Genomic DNA, 15346 nt, shown 5'->3' on the forward strand with positions numbered 1-15346 from the left:
AGAACACTTCCCTGAGGTACACCAGCATTGATCGCATAGTCGCTTGTCACATAATCGCCGCATTTTATCCTTAACAAGCGATCCGATAGGTAAGACTCTAGTATTTTGTGAGTACTAGAAGGCAGTAGGCATTTAATCTTGCGTATTAGACCTTTATGCCATACCTTGTCAAAAGCCTGGGCAACATCTAGAAATATTGCCGAACAGTACTTTTTTAGTTCGAAAGATTTTCGTATCTCTCCAGTTAGGCGGTTAACTTGCTTAATTGTTCCGTGATGTTTACGGAATCCGAATTGATGATCTGGGATAATGTTTTGACTATTTAAAAATGTTAAAATTTCCCTTGGATTATTCTCTCAAATAGTTTAGATAAGCAAGGCAATAAGCTAATAGGTCTGTAGGATGATGCCAATGTCAAATCCTTTCCTGGCTTGGGTATCATTATAATTTGAGAGATTTTCCAATCATTCGGAAATACTCCTAGATACAAGATCGCATTGAATAATACTGTGAGCACAATAATTGCCACATCAGGTAGGTTTCCAATCATGGAAGGTGTAATTAAATCATAACCTGGAGATTTTCTTAGTTTAAGATTGTCCTTTATGATCCTCTGAACATCTTCTATACTAACATTGATTAGTTCGGATTCTGTTCCTATCCGAACAAGTAGAACCCCCAATACAAAATTATTTGATGGGGGGTTTGGTTGGAACACATTACTCAAGTGTTCAGCGAAAACTACGGCTTTATCCTTTGCACTACGTGCCCAGGAACCATTTTCTTATCGGACATTGACCCTCTACCGGTGGCTTAATATTCTTAGCTGCCTTCCAAAGGGAGAAGTTTGTGTGCTTAGTACTGGTTAAACTTTCAATATAGTTTCGATTTCGGCGATCCTCTTCAGACTGAAGGGCTCTTTTTAAGTTCTTGCTTGCAATGGACAGCCTCTCCTTAGCAGCAGGGGATCTGTTGTCTGTCTTCTACATCTCCTCTTTTCGATTAGGAGGAATTTGGCACTTAGAGTGATCCAAGGCCGAAAAGATTAGAGACTTGAAGTTTCTGATACAATCGTTGATATCTTCCTCACACTGTGTGTTACATTCAGTGTGGATGTGGCTGCTGATGTACCAATCAGCCTCATACGGAAGCATGAAACGATTGATATTGGCCGTAATAGTGTAGTATAACGGGAGAATGATCAGAGGATAGTTCATATGATATTTCTGCAGTAATAGAGTTTCTGTTTATATTCCTTGATATGGCAAAATCTATTAGGTCAGGAATTTTTCTGGGATCAGAAGGCCCATAAATGGGCCTTCTTGTGTGATATAAAATCTAAGCAATTTTTTCGATCAACTAGATTTTCTAACCCTCCCGAATTTTGGGGGAAACTAGGTTGTTTAATATCAGATTTTAAAATACTTGCATATGAGACGGTTCCAGACTGAACTGGAACCTCTTTATTATTTTTATTTGGAGTGGGAACTTCAGAAATTGGCGGATAGGAACTGCAGTTCAGATTTACTGGTTCAACTATTTCGCCTCTTAACCCCTTTTTTCTATCTCTTAATCTTTTCAACAATACTTTGTAAACTGGGCACCCGCGATAGTTAGCAGAATGATCGCCGCCACAGTTTCCGCATTTTCTAATGAGACCTTTCTTTATAATATCAAATTCTGTTGAAGAATGCAGGTCTCCGCATGCAACACATACAGTTCGTAAAGTGCAGTAGTTCTTCGTGTGTCCAAATTCCTGACAATTTCCGCATTGTACAGGATTATTACGTTTGATAGGTTCCTCAAATGTTACCCTGCGATTCAACAAATACCGTAAGGGAGTATATTGGATGGACTTCATTACCTTTTAATTTTCTGTCATTTGGCTCCAATTCAACTCTAAATAGAGGTTGTGGAATTTTATGTCTATTGAAGATATTGACCTCAATTCGTCCCAAATCGATTTTTTTTGGCAAAAATTCAAAAAAAAAATTTTTAAAAATTGTTAAAAAGTAATTTATTTTCCTAAAGACAATACTCCAAGCAATCAAGAAAATATATTAAAAAAAAACAGTTGACAACACTGCTGGTCTGCTAGGCTGTCAAAGTTGAAACTTTAAACACGTATTCTTAAATAAGTGTTAAAACAATATTACAATTGTATAACGAGCAAACCTTAAAAAATAAAGTTATAAAGTATTTCAAAAATGGCAAATGTAGCCCAAGTTAAGTAGTTTTATGGCATATTTCTGAATTTTATTTTTGTTGAGTCCTTGTCGTAATTCTTGATATTGTGTAGTTTTATAGTCTCGCCATAACCTATAAGTTCCGTGGACCAAAAGTTGTGTTTGGGCATGAACTTGCATGGAAGTTTAAATATGGAAGTGTTCGCCAAAGTGTGTATTTTGAGTGTATATTCATATCTCGCCAGCATTTTTCAGCAAACACCTACAATTGTCATTTTATTTTAGCACAATTTTTGATTACCCGTACCGAAATGCTTTCGGATTGAACAATTAACGGGCGCAAATATGATGTACTAATAGAGTGGGTTCTTTAAAAAATCAATAAAAATTTGAATATTAACAAAAAAAATCAAATAAAACAAATATATATAATTTTTTTTACATATAAATAAAGAGTTCAGTTTGGATACCTTCCCATTTAGTGGGCGTAGAGTGTGGGTGTGGTCCAATTGACTATTTTTTGTTTAAATTTATTTATATGCCATGGACATTAAATGTGCTGAAATTAAAAGCTCTGACATGATTATTTTAATTTATGCCATAAAAACTGGATTTGAAACCATAGTGCAAGGCCTCCTTGATTTCGTTTGGCTCTACACTGGACTCTATACCCTTAATTACCACTATCAAGCCTTTACTGCTTTTCAGCTGATAGGTGTAAAAATGTTTCTTGTTATTATTTAGGTATTGAGAGACTTTTCTGTAATCGTCCTCAGTGTATATAACGATTTTTGTTTCTTGCACACCTCTTCGTATGGGAACAAATATGGAAATTATTTTTACCAATAAGTTCAATAAGTGTTCTCACTAATTCATTCGAACTGGGTTCGCGAAGGAATATTGGAGGTGGTTTAAATGATTTTCGGCAAGAACCATCATTACGGACCTGATCGTTATTTCCATCTTCACTTAAGAGCGCATAACGATTTTTTTAATAAGGGATTGTCGTAGGTCTTTTGTTTCTTTAATGAACTTTCCAGCTTTTGAGGGCTTAAATTTTTTTTATTTAATTGCATTTGATTCGCCTTCTGTTTTGATTCCATTTATAATGCAATTATTTTTAACGCGAATGTCATTTAAAAAAGCAATAGACGATTTTAATTTGTTTACATCTTCTCTTAGATTTTTGTTTTATTTTTGCATTCATTTTATATTTTGTGTATTTTGCTTTACACCTCTCAAAATATCATATTGTGATGAAAAAAAATTTATTGTCTCCTTCCTTTCTTTTAAAATTGTTTTAAACTCGGTAATACCGTCATTCGTAGGCACACAGAATTGACATTTGAATTCAAGAGAGTCATCGTTCATATGTTCTTCTATTTCTAATTTATTTAGTTTTGTATATAACAAATGAGACTTTTTTCAAAGATCACACTCTATTGCTTCATCACTTTTCAACACTGGTGTCTGATATTGTATACAATTGATTATTTTCTTTTGATTGTTTAAGCTTTTTCGCACATTTGAAGGCATTTTTCATAACACTCAAAGAGCACAACTGTTTATTTATATAATTGAACATCACTTATGTCTGTTCGCGACAGAGTTGCCATGCACGTTATGTGATTTAATGTATCCACATAACGCCTGTTATTTATTTTACACCTTATTTAACTAATTTACTTATTTTTTAAAGACAGATTGTAAATAAAGAATGAATTTATAAAAAAAAATAAAAAAAACGGGACAAATCGCGTCCCGTTCAGAGTATTGCCGGGACACGGCACATTCGTCTCTAAACTGGTCTGTCCCGACGAAAACTGGACGGTTGGCAAGTCTAGTTGCGACACGAAAAACAATATGATTGCGATGCCGTGAGGGAATCAGTTCGAACAAACGTTCCACTGTTGAAAGATAGACTGGAGGGATTTTTTTACGTTCCCGTTGGAACTGGAAAAACATTTTTGGCCGCGTTGATTTTGCCATTCAATATGCAAATCAATGAAAATCCAACATGCAACATTTCCAAGAACAGTGCAACGGCAAATGAAGCCAAACAATTGTTACAAAGATATCTATAAATTCCGAAATTTACATCAAGGAATGTTCCCAAAAGAGGATGGTTTCATTCATAAGACTTCTTAATGTGTCCACTTTTTTGGCCTGATTTGGCATACAAGAACATCTTCGGCCCTATTTTAAGTTATTATTTTTACATTTTATCTTAAAAAATAGGAATTTTAAAGATAAATTTGCAATAATAGACGATAATATTGCAATTTCTAAACATAATTTTAACTCCGCTGGAGAATAATTACCATTATAATAATATATGATTTCGTTAGATTTTCCTCCAGCACACGTTGGCTCATATCTCAATTTCATCGGCCAAAAGTCCTAAAGTTAACTCCGATTTCACATTGAAACTAAGGTAGCCAAAAAATTAGATAAAAATATTGTCATTACTCGCAAACTATTATAGATAATTGGATGATTTTTCTTTTGTTATGTTGGTAAGACAATAGTCTTTAAGAGCTGATATGATTTGTCACTGTACCGTTTATACCTGATGTGTTATTAATTTTTTTCTCAGGTACTTTATTTAGCCAAATTTGAATTTCAGTGGAATAAAAGTGCTTAGGGTCAAATGGGGTTAAACAAATTTTACTACCAGGAGAAAGTCCAAAGTGTCCTCTTTAAGCCTATATATACTTGTTGACCTGTTTGTTGAACACTTTTTTCATTTGAATGAAATTACTCCCAAATTTTTGTTCTATTTTTTTTTACTTGTTCATATGACTGGCGCAAAGTACAAGTCGCAATTTTGAACGAAAATGAGCCACTGTGCGGCAGTGAGCAACTTCAGGTTCACAAGTAAGTTTTACTTGTTTACTCTTAATCTGTAACGGTATGTAGTAAATAAATGTGTAAACATCGTCATTAAAATTAAGAGGTTTCTCATAGAAAATCATTAGATTTTGTTACAATTTAACAAAATGACAATAAAAATAAATTAATAAAACAAATCATAAAATAGTGATGTTTATTTAATCACAGAATATTCGTTATTCGAATACTTTTAATAATAATTGAAAAAAATATATAAAAATATTTGTGTATTTATACATTCTAGCTTAATACTTAATAAAAGTTTAATCTGCAATTTCAAATTTTATTTACTAAAAAAAAAAAAAATAATACGAGTATTTTATTATTTAATATTCATTGTTTTGCTGCACTATGATTGAAGTGGCACATACAAGTTACCCAGCAAAAACTTCGCTTAAAAAGCTACAATGTCTTTTTAATAATGTCTTTTTTAATAACTTACTTTTTAAGTAGTAAAGACTAAAAAAACAAAATAAACAAACAAAACAAAAAATCTGTTACTTTTTTTCAATTTGCCCATTTTTTTTATTGCATGTTTATTTTTAGAAAAACAGAAAAGAATATTGCATTACTGTGTGAAAACCATTATTTGACGCACAATGAAATAACTAAGCAGTGGTGTAGTGAGTACAACAACAGACTAGCAAACGGATGGTTGGTGGTTCGACTCTTGGCTGCGACTTATTTTTTTTTTATTTCTTGTTTGCAAATACAAAATTCTATAAATAACTCTACTAACAAAACAACTTAATTCCGGCAAAAATATATAGGATTACTTTTGGGACATCGCGAACAAATATAATGACTTCTTACAGTAGAAAAATAAGAAGTCGAATCGTCAAATTCCCCTTATTTTTCGGCTTATTTGTAAGTAAAGTTTTTGCTGGGTATAGTGTTACCATCACAGAATTTAAAAAAAAACATTAAAATACTGTTTACTTAAAATGCTGATTATGAATACGAATTTATAACAAAACTATTTTAGGCCTAAAATGTGTTTTAACTAAATTGTATTTTAAACCTTAAAATTGATTTTTTATGAGTTAATGTTTATGGATATTTTATTATATTTAATGATATTTTTTAAGTTTCAGATATTGTTGATTCATCTTAAAATATTGGCAAATATTGTATGGCTATTATGCAAATAGTTATGAATTAATTCATTAGATAATGCAATTTATTATAAAATATTATTAAATTTATGCAAAAAAACTAAAATTTCCGTCATGAACAATTTTATAATATTTATGAACATGTTCTTATTCTGAATGAAAAAGTTTGGGAAAAAAGTCATGTTCGATTAATAATATTTATTACAAAATTCATTCCAATTATGAATTTCTTTTTTCTGTGTAGTATCGCATTAGTATGCATTCATTTTTAATTTGATTCATTAATTTATGGTTTTTAGTTCTAAAGTTTCAACAAAAATGGTAACACGATAAGCAAGGTTTTTGTTTCTGAAATTATAGATCTTTTTTACTCTTGAATATTCATCAATAAAAATAATAAATGTTTTAAAATTAAGTCCTCCCTGAATTAATCCTTATTTTGGCAGTCGTTCAACACAATGTGAGCCGTTTGTAAATTATGAATCCATTATTTGTTTACGGCACACAATAGTTGACAAAATTTTGTTGATTTTATATTCACTCACCTGTTGGACTATGTTGTATTGCTTGGTTATTTGATTCCAGCGATATGGATGTATTCATATTTATCTTGGTGTTTTCAACCAAGTCAAGAAATTGTTTTTGTTGTTCATGGTGAGATGTTCCAGCAGAAATGCTACCACCCGCTGTTGGAACAGTTGGATTTGTTATTGTACTGTTAGACTCTGTTGATGGTAATATGCCTCCACATGGCAAAGATGTGTCTGTTTCGGGAATAGAACTCTTTTCGGAATTTACCAATTGCAGCGATAAATCTTCTTCATCTAATTTTGTTGTATTCAATTCATCAGGAATAGATAGCTGTGCTATTGCTGATTGGGAAGATATTTCCGTTTGAGTATTTGATATTAAATCGGAGGGGTTTGGCGTCATAGACGGTGTTGGTGTTGATGATAGGGGACTAGGTTGAGGTGTTACATGTTCTTCGGTTTCGGCCATTGAATCTTCGTCAAGCATAGTTGCACTACCATGAGCATGAGATTGGTGATAACGTAAACCGTTGACATGTTTATACTTCTTACTACAATCTTGTTCCGGGCATTCAAGTAAAACAGGTGATATTGCACATGGCGAAGAAGTTTTACATTTTTTTGTGCTTATTTGAACGTTAAGTCCTGTTACAGGATTTATTAAACTTTGTGGTTGATTTGTTAAACCGCAAATACTGTTTGAAGAAATAGGAATACCACTTGCATTTACCATGCCACTGCTTACAGCTTCGTTATCACCACTTACTGGCGGTGGAGATTCATCCTTAGACTTTCTTTTTTCTGCACGCGGCGGTAAAAATGCCGTTGGTGAAGTACTTGGTGTTGAACCACTATTTCCTGATGAATGAGATGAACCACTATTAGCTTTATCAGCGGATGTTCCACTACTTGTGCGTGAAGTTCCTCGACCGCCTTTTGCTGAACCATTTCTAAGTTTAGAGTGTACGTGTGAGTGCGAGAAATATATCTTTATATAAAATAACAAAAGACAAAAGAAACAAATTAGTTTATTGGAAAGTAGTTGAATTTATCATATTAAATTTCAATAAAATATACAACGATTTTTGTGTATTGCTAATCATAAACATGTGTATTGCTAATCAATACTCATGTTTTCAGACTCAATATCAAAAATCGAAATTTTTAAAATTACTAGCGCAATTAGGAACATTTACACAATTAAGGCCGTTTTTTTTGCTTGGACCAGCACTCAGGGGATGGCCCCTACTCATGCAATGCATTGTCTTAGAACTAGGAAAATAGGTTATGGGAAGGAGGATAAAGGGAGTAGTGTTTGTGGACATTTGATTTGAATTTTCCTATATTGAAAGGGACTGAAAATACTCCGACAGGAAGCTTAGATGTTACGGTTAAAAAACGAATTTTCTCTATAGTGTGTTGTGCGATCCACTGACCAATCGACCACGAATGGATGAGCCTCCGCTGATGAACGCGTATTTCGTATCGGGATCAAGTTCCTAATTTCATTCACACATTCCATTGTAGTATCGATAGAACAGTGAAACACAACCCACATTGCAACGATGCTCCAGAGAATCAATAGAGCTGGATACCCTACTGTCACCGATAAGCACCTTCGCCCTCTCCTGTACGCAGACGAGTAACTCCAAAATAGACTTCGAAGCACATGAGAATTGTATTCCATTTTAGGTCGGGTATAAGTGGTGTAAATGGTAAGGAGATCAGATGAGGTGAATGAAGTATTTCTTACACCGTCTTAGAAAACCGAGGCTTCTTTTGATACTTGAAAAATGTGTTTTGTCCAGCGAACATCACACTGAATTCTCATGCCTAGAACAACGAGAGCTTCTAATTCCTTAATATTTACACCACCCATAGAAACAGATGAAGCAACATGATCTGTCATGCGTTTGTGTGTTAACATACAACATTGGGTCTTACGTGCATTAAAATCGACTCTGTTCGCATAACCAACACCGAGAAACCACAAATTTGTTTGTGTGTCTACACTATGCGTTGCAAGTTTATTTTAAAAATGTCGCCAACAACGAATGTTCTTGCAAAAATTGCTATGTTGAACGAATTAAAAAAAATATTAAGGGAAAGCCAGTATTGCCGTGTTGTCAATATTATAATATACTGAAAAAAATATTTTCGTTAATTTTTGTTTTTAAGATTAATGAAATTTATTTTCTAAAATATCATTAATATGTGTTGTTATATATTTGTGTTTTATTTTTTTAAATACATAGAAAATCTGCTATTTTCTTTTACTAAGTTCTAGTAAATTGATATAAAACTAATTCACGGTAACACTGTTTCTTCATTTGCCATTTACTTGGGACAAGACAAAAATTTACTCACAAGCAAATTCTCTTGTAAGTTGAGCTGTAAGTAAGAAAGATGTGATTATGTTAGTAAAAAACTTCGAGTGTTTATGAATATAAATTAATTTAACCCGCCGGGTGCCCCGCTTGACAGAAAAGATGTAAATTTCGTGCATATTGTAATTAATAAATTGTTAAACAAAGTCAATTATATTTTCCTCAAATTGAAGAGGAAGAGACTGGCTAAAGTGAGGCCAGTGAATAATGTCTGCTTTACTTGTGTCCAAATGCTAATTGAGTAAACTAAATTTAGTACCTATGTGTGAATACTAAATTTAATTGGGCAATTAAAATAAAATTGAGACAATTAAGAATGCATGTCTGCACTTAGTATTACTTTAATTTTTGTTTTAATTTTTAAAAAATTTTGAAATAGTTTGACAAAAATAATGTACTACACTCGTTGGTTTACTTTTTAGAAGAAATATTTAATACAATCAAAATAAAGTACATTAATATAAAAATTTCGCTATGTGAAATTTTAACCATCTATGTAAGTGTTTACATATTCCGTAATTAGCTGTCAAAGTTCGCTAAATATGGGAAAAACAAAAAGGTATATCTTTCTTATAGAAAAAAACGTAATATTTTAGGAATCCCTATAAAAAATTACAAATTTTAATTTCAGAAGGGTACAAACATTTTATTTTACAAACGATATTGAAAAACAAAAAGAAATCGTGACGAATTTTATTTTACACAGAATTCATTTATTTGGTTTCAATTCATAGGTAGGTGCGGATTTTCGCATTTATTATTGAAAAATATGCGACTAAAGGTGCGGTCAGATTAGGTAAACATTTGACGCTTTTTTATTTTTCTGTATTTGCCCAAAATACTTTTGAAGCAATACAAATTTTATTTTCTGGTCACACTACGCACATTTGTTTGCCCATTTTTGTTTGATAAAACAGACATTAAATATTGTCAAATACACACATGGGAAAAAATGTTTGACTTGCGGTCGCACATTCACAAATATTTGCGTTATAAAAATATTTGTTCAAACTGTCAGAAAATATAAAATTATTTTTTCAAAAATACAAACGAATATGGGGAAATGACAAAAAAATTGGAAATAAGTCTGTAACTTCTAAACTAATAGTCCGATGTTAATAAAATAGAGGTGATGTAGCTGAGTTTAAATTGTGAATTTGGGCTTTAAAATCGAAGGTGGGACGGAGCTCCAAGGCCCCAAAGTAGAGTATCTCCGGTATATGAAAAATTAAAAATTATGCCAAATTTTTGTTCTCCAACCGATTTGAAAGATTCTTACATGCGTAGAAGCTACAGGACTTAGTTTACCTTTTATAGTTAACGAGATATTCAGATTTGAAAATTTAAATTTTTTTACCTACCTTAGTCTGGATTTTTGCTAGTAGCGGATCGAAATCTCTACCGATTTTGTTCAAATATATATTTTTGAATTACCAACATATATATTAGTATTAAGAAAAAATAATTATTTTAAAATCTAAATCAAAAGTTATGTGCATTTAAATTAAAAAAATAGTTCTTTCGCGATTTTTTTTTTCGAAATAAGTACTTGCATTAATGTTTAGTTAAACGAAAAGGAAACCCAAATATATAAATAATGTGTTTATATTTTTCTCAAAGATAACAATTTGGGAAGTACTATAAAAGTAAAATAATTTAAAAAATTTTAGAACTGCGCGTTTCAGAGCCTCCCGAATTGGACACCTTTTCCTTCTTGAACACCTGTCAAGTTTGAAATTTAAAAATACTCCATCTTGCCAATAATGTTTGTACTACAGACATGTCTCAAGCGATTAAAAAATATGTTTTAAAAAAAGTACCAAACATTTTACCCGGATTTGGCCCAATATACACCTTGGCACTCGAGTTCCAAATAACACCCTGTTAGTTAATTTTAGTATGAATCCAGGAACCAATGTTAAACAAAGTATCAAAATTGGCTTAATAATTTCAAATAAAATGTATTTTCCTGTTTTTATCCCCTTTTAGGTACATTTTTTATCCCCATTGCTGTGGTAAAATTTTATTTAAATAAATTTCTATTTCGTGGTGGGATCTCATAATAAAATATTCGTATATTTATGTCAATTTAGAGAAAAATTTATTTTATGAAAAAAGTACCAAAAATAAACACAATAAAGGTTCGAATTTCCAAAAAAAATGCCAAATTCATATTTGTTACTAGTTCGAATGGTAGCTATTTACTAATGTTAGTTCTTCAAGTTTCTCCAACCCACATACACCTGCCTGTTTTTATTTATTTGCAAATAAAATATATTTTTTATTACAGTTGACTGGATTAAAAAAAAATTCCGAGTATTACCCGGAATTTTTTTCTTTACAAATCATGTCCTGAAAATTGAATAAAAAAAAATCAGCCAAATCGCTCCACCCGTTCGCACGTGATGCCATTACATAAATGGACCATTTCATTTTTATATATGGGGCATTTCATGTCAAGTGAACCAACTTTTGAAATCGATGTCTTCCGATCGGGATGAAATTTGCACCAAGGTTAGCTCTATTGGATAGTAACTCAGACACAATTTTTCAACAACATCGGTCGAGAACTCTCTGAGTTATAGGGGGTAAAATTTTGACAATTTGGTCAAACAGGGGTTTTTTCTTATCCATGTAACTTATTACCTATTGTTCTTAGCAAAATGTGTCCCAAATAGTATAGATAGCTATTTCTTCGATCTTTCGAAAAAAAATATTTAAAAAAAAAAATAAAAAATTTTTAATATTTTTTTTCCGAAATCAAAAACTTTTTTGACTTTTTTTTAAAATTTTTTCTTTTTTTTTTTTTTTTTTTTTCTTAAAATAAAGTTTAGATATTTTTCTTGAACACCTACTTGGTCCCTTAGTGGGATGCGAGTGGGATATCTATCAAAATAAATATTTTGTAACGCAAGACATACAATTTTTTAATTTTTTTTTGCAAAATCAAAATTTTTTTCCAATATGGGCCCTTTTTTAATTTTTTTTTTTGCTCAAAAGAAAGCCTAGGTCCATTCCTTTAAGATATTTTTAGTCCCTTAGTGGGATGCGAGTGGGATATCTATCAAAATAAATATTTTGTAACAATTTTTTAATTTTTTTTTGCAAAATCGAAATTTTTTTCCAATATGGGACTTTTTTTTAAAAATTTTTTTTTGCTCAAAAGAAAGCTTAGGTCTTTTCCTTTAAGACCTATTTTGTCACTTAGGAAGATGTGAGTAGGATATCTATTAAAATAAAAATGTTGTAACTCAAGACATTCAATTATTGACTTTTTTTTTGCAAATTCGAATTTTTTTTCAAAATGGGCCCTTTTTTAAAAATTTTTTTTTAGTCAAAAGAAAGCTTAGGTCCATTCCTTTAAGATATTTTAGGTCCCTTAGTGGGATACGAGTGGGATATCTATCAAAATAAATATTTTGTAACTCAAGATATACAATTTTTGATTTTTTGGCAAAATCAAAAACTTTTTTGACTTTTTTTTAAAATGGGCCCTTTTTGTAATTTTTTTTTTTTGCTATAAAGAAAGCTTAGGCCTATTCCTTTAAGATGGTTTTGATCGCTTAGTGGGATGCGAGTGGGATATATATCAAAATAAATGTTTTGTAACTCAAGACATACAATTTTTGTGTTAAAACATTTATTTTGATAGATATCCCACTCGCATCCCACTAAGGGACTAAAAATATCTTAAAGGAATGGACCTAGGCTTTCTTTTGAGCAAAAAAAAAATTAAAAAAGGGCCCATATTGGAAAAAAATTTTGATTTTGCAAAAAAAAATTAAAAAATTGTATGTCTTGCGTTACAAAATATTTATTTTGATAGATATCCCACTCGCATCCCACTAAGGGACTAAAAATATCTTAAAGGAATGGACCTAAGCTTTCTTTATAGCAAAAAAAAAAATTACAAAAAGGGCCCATTTGGAAAAAAAATCGTATTTGCAAAAAAAAAAGTCAAAAATTGTAAGTCTTGAGTTAAAAAATATTTATTTTGATAGATATCCCACTCGCATCCCACTAAGCGACCAAAAGGGTCTTCAAGGATAATATCTAAGCTTTTGTTTGACCTAAAAAAAAGATTAAAAAAGGGTCCATTTTGAAAAAAAAAAGTCAACAAAGTTTTTGATTTTGCAAAAAAAGTCAAAAATTTTATGTTTTGAGTTACAAAATATTTATTTTGATAGATATCCCACTCGCATCCCACTAAGCGACCAAGTAGGTGTTCAAGGAAAATATCTAAACTTTATTTTAAGAAAAAAAAAAAAAAAAAAAAGGACCCATTTAAAAAAAAAGTCAAAAAAGTTTTTGATTTCCGAAAAAAAATATTAAAAATTTTTTATTTTTTTGAAAGATCGAAGAAATAGCTATCTATACTATTTGGGACACATTTTGCTAAGAACAATAGGTAATAAGTTACATGGATAAGAAAAAACCCCTGTTTGACCAAATTGTCAAAATTTTACCCCCTATAACTCAGAGAGTTCTCGACCGATGTTGTTGAAAAATTGTGTCTGAGTTACTATCCAATAGAGCTAACCTTGGTGCAAATTTCATCCCGATCGGAAGACATCGATTTCAAAAGTTGGTTCACTTGACATGAAATGCCCCATATATACATTTTTTGATAAGTAAAGAATACGATTTGAAATTTGTTTCTATGTTTAGTGGTTTAAAAGATGCATAGGGTGCCAAAAAAATACCAAAATACCTGTCAGCTTTTTTTTAATGGAGTAAGATTTTTGTATATTTATAAGTTTTGAAGATATAATGTTACCGAATTTACCCTTTTTACCCCATAAACGTTCCCTTCTTAGTGGATCATTTTGGGGAGGGAGGAACATCATGCTTTTAGCTTCAGCAAGTTTGGGCTGCTTCAGCAAGATGAATCTGTGAGTCAGTAACGTTACTCTTTTATATATGTATATATAGATAATATTAAAATTGCAGTTATACCGTTATATATTTGATAAAATATTAATCTATATAATTTTAATTTTTTATAGCCATAAATATTGTCAAAATGTGCTATAATATTATTAAAAACATTCATTTTGCCATTTTGTTTAGTATTTATCAAATTTTGTTTGCCATTATTTGATCATAAGAAATTTTGTAAACATCAAATAATTATTTGCCCAAAAATGAAGAAAATATTTGTCATTCAGTGGTCACACTATGTTCACATTGAGAACACTTTTGGTTGATGGCAAATAATTTTGTTTGCCTAAAATCAGCTGTTTTTTTGTTTGCCTCTCAAAACTATTTTGTGGTCAGATTACGGCAAATAAATATTTGACAATTTTAGTCAAATGTTTGACTAATCTGACCGTACCTTAAAACATGCGTCAACGAAAATCAAAATATGACCTACAAATTTAACACAACAGTAGATTATAGTAACAATTAAATAGTAAGTTTTAAAATTATAGTTGTTCTTCCTAGAAAACGATGGAAATATTTATTATAATATCTTGGGATTAATACTTGTTTAACACCATAGTCTTTAGAACCTCCATCATCCGACTTGCTTTTTAAAATCATTAAAATAGTGACCGTGTTGTAAAGTAAAAAACTAAACTCTCTATGTGAAGTCACATAATCTTTCGGTAACGAAATCTCTTATAAATCGAAATTACAAAGAATAAAAATATAAATATATCATTAAAAAGTAATTACGGGAATACAAAATTAATATTTTGGTAAGATTTAGTTTTCATGTGCTGAATTCCCAATTATTTATAAATTCACTGAAATTTATTGTTGGGCGTAAGCTAGTTCCAATGTGCATTTCACTGGTTGCTTAGGCCAGATCATCAGGAAACCTTTTCCCAAAAGGCTTTAGAAAAGCTAAAAATATTATACAAATAAAACTATAGAGTGAATGATAATTACATACACTCAAGATTTATTTGTAAAAACATCAAATCTTAAACAAAACACCAACAATTAACAATGATTTTATCTTTTCTTACATTCCCTACTGCAATTGTCTGGTTTCTTGCCGACTCGAACTGTAGTTTGTAAGTGGGTAAAGAAAAAAACAAAAATAAAACAACTTGCTTAATTGAATGAATGAAAATTCTTTAATTAATGAATTTAAAAAAAATCTCCAAACTTTTTTGAAGCTAAATGTATTGAAACGATAATTTTCAATTGCTGATACAGAAATGTAAGTCTTCTTCATTTCTCTGTCAGCAATTGAAAGCGAAAGATGTTAGTCATGTAACTGACTA

The 15346-nt window shown here is 30.9% G+C and overlaps 1 protein-coding gene across 1 annotated transcript in view; it reads right to left on the reverse strand.

Annotated features, from left to right (window-relative positions):
- sbb (scribbler) overlaps positions 1-15346 on the reverse strand; it is a 401061-nt gene that overhangs the window by 160747 nt on the left and 224968 nt on the right. Inside the window, exon 5 of the mRNA XM_065512292.1 lies at positions 6739-7711. Coding sequence (XP_065368364.1) covers positions 6739-7711 — 973 coding nt within the window. The remainder of the gene's footprint in view (positions 1-6738; positions 7712-15346) is intronic.

Source organism: Calliphora vicina, chromosome 5, assembly GCF_958450345.1.
Source record: "Calliphora vicina chromosome 5, idCalVici1.1, whole genome shotgun sequence".
NCBI classification, from domain to species: domain Eukaryota; kingdom Metazoa; phylum Arthropoda; class Insecta; order Diptera; family Calliphoridae; genus Calliphora; species Calliphora vicina.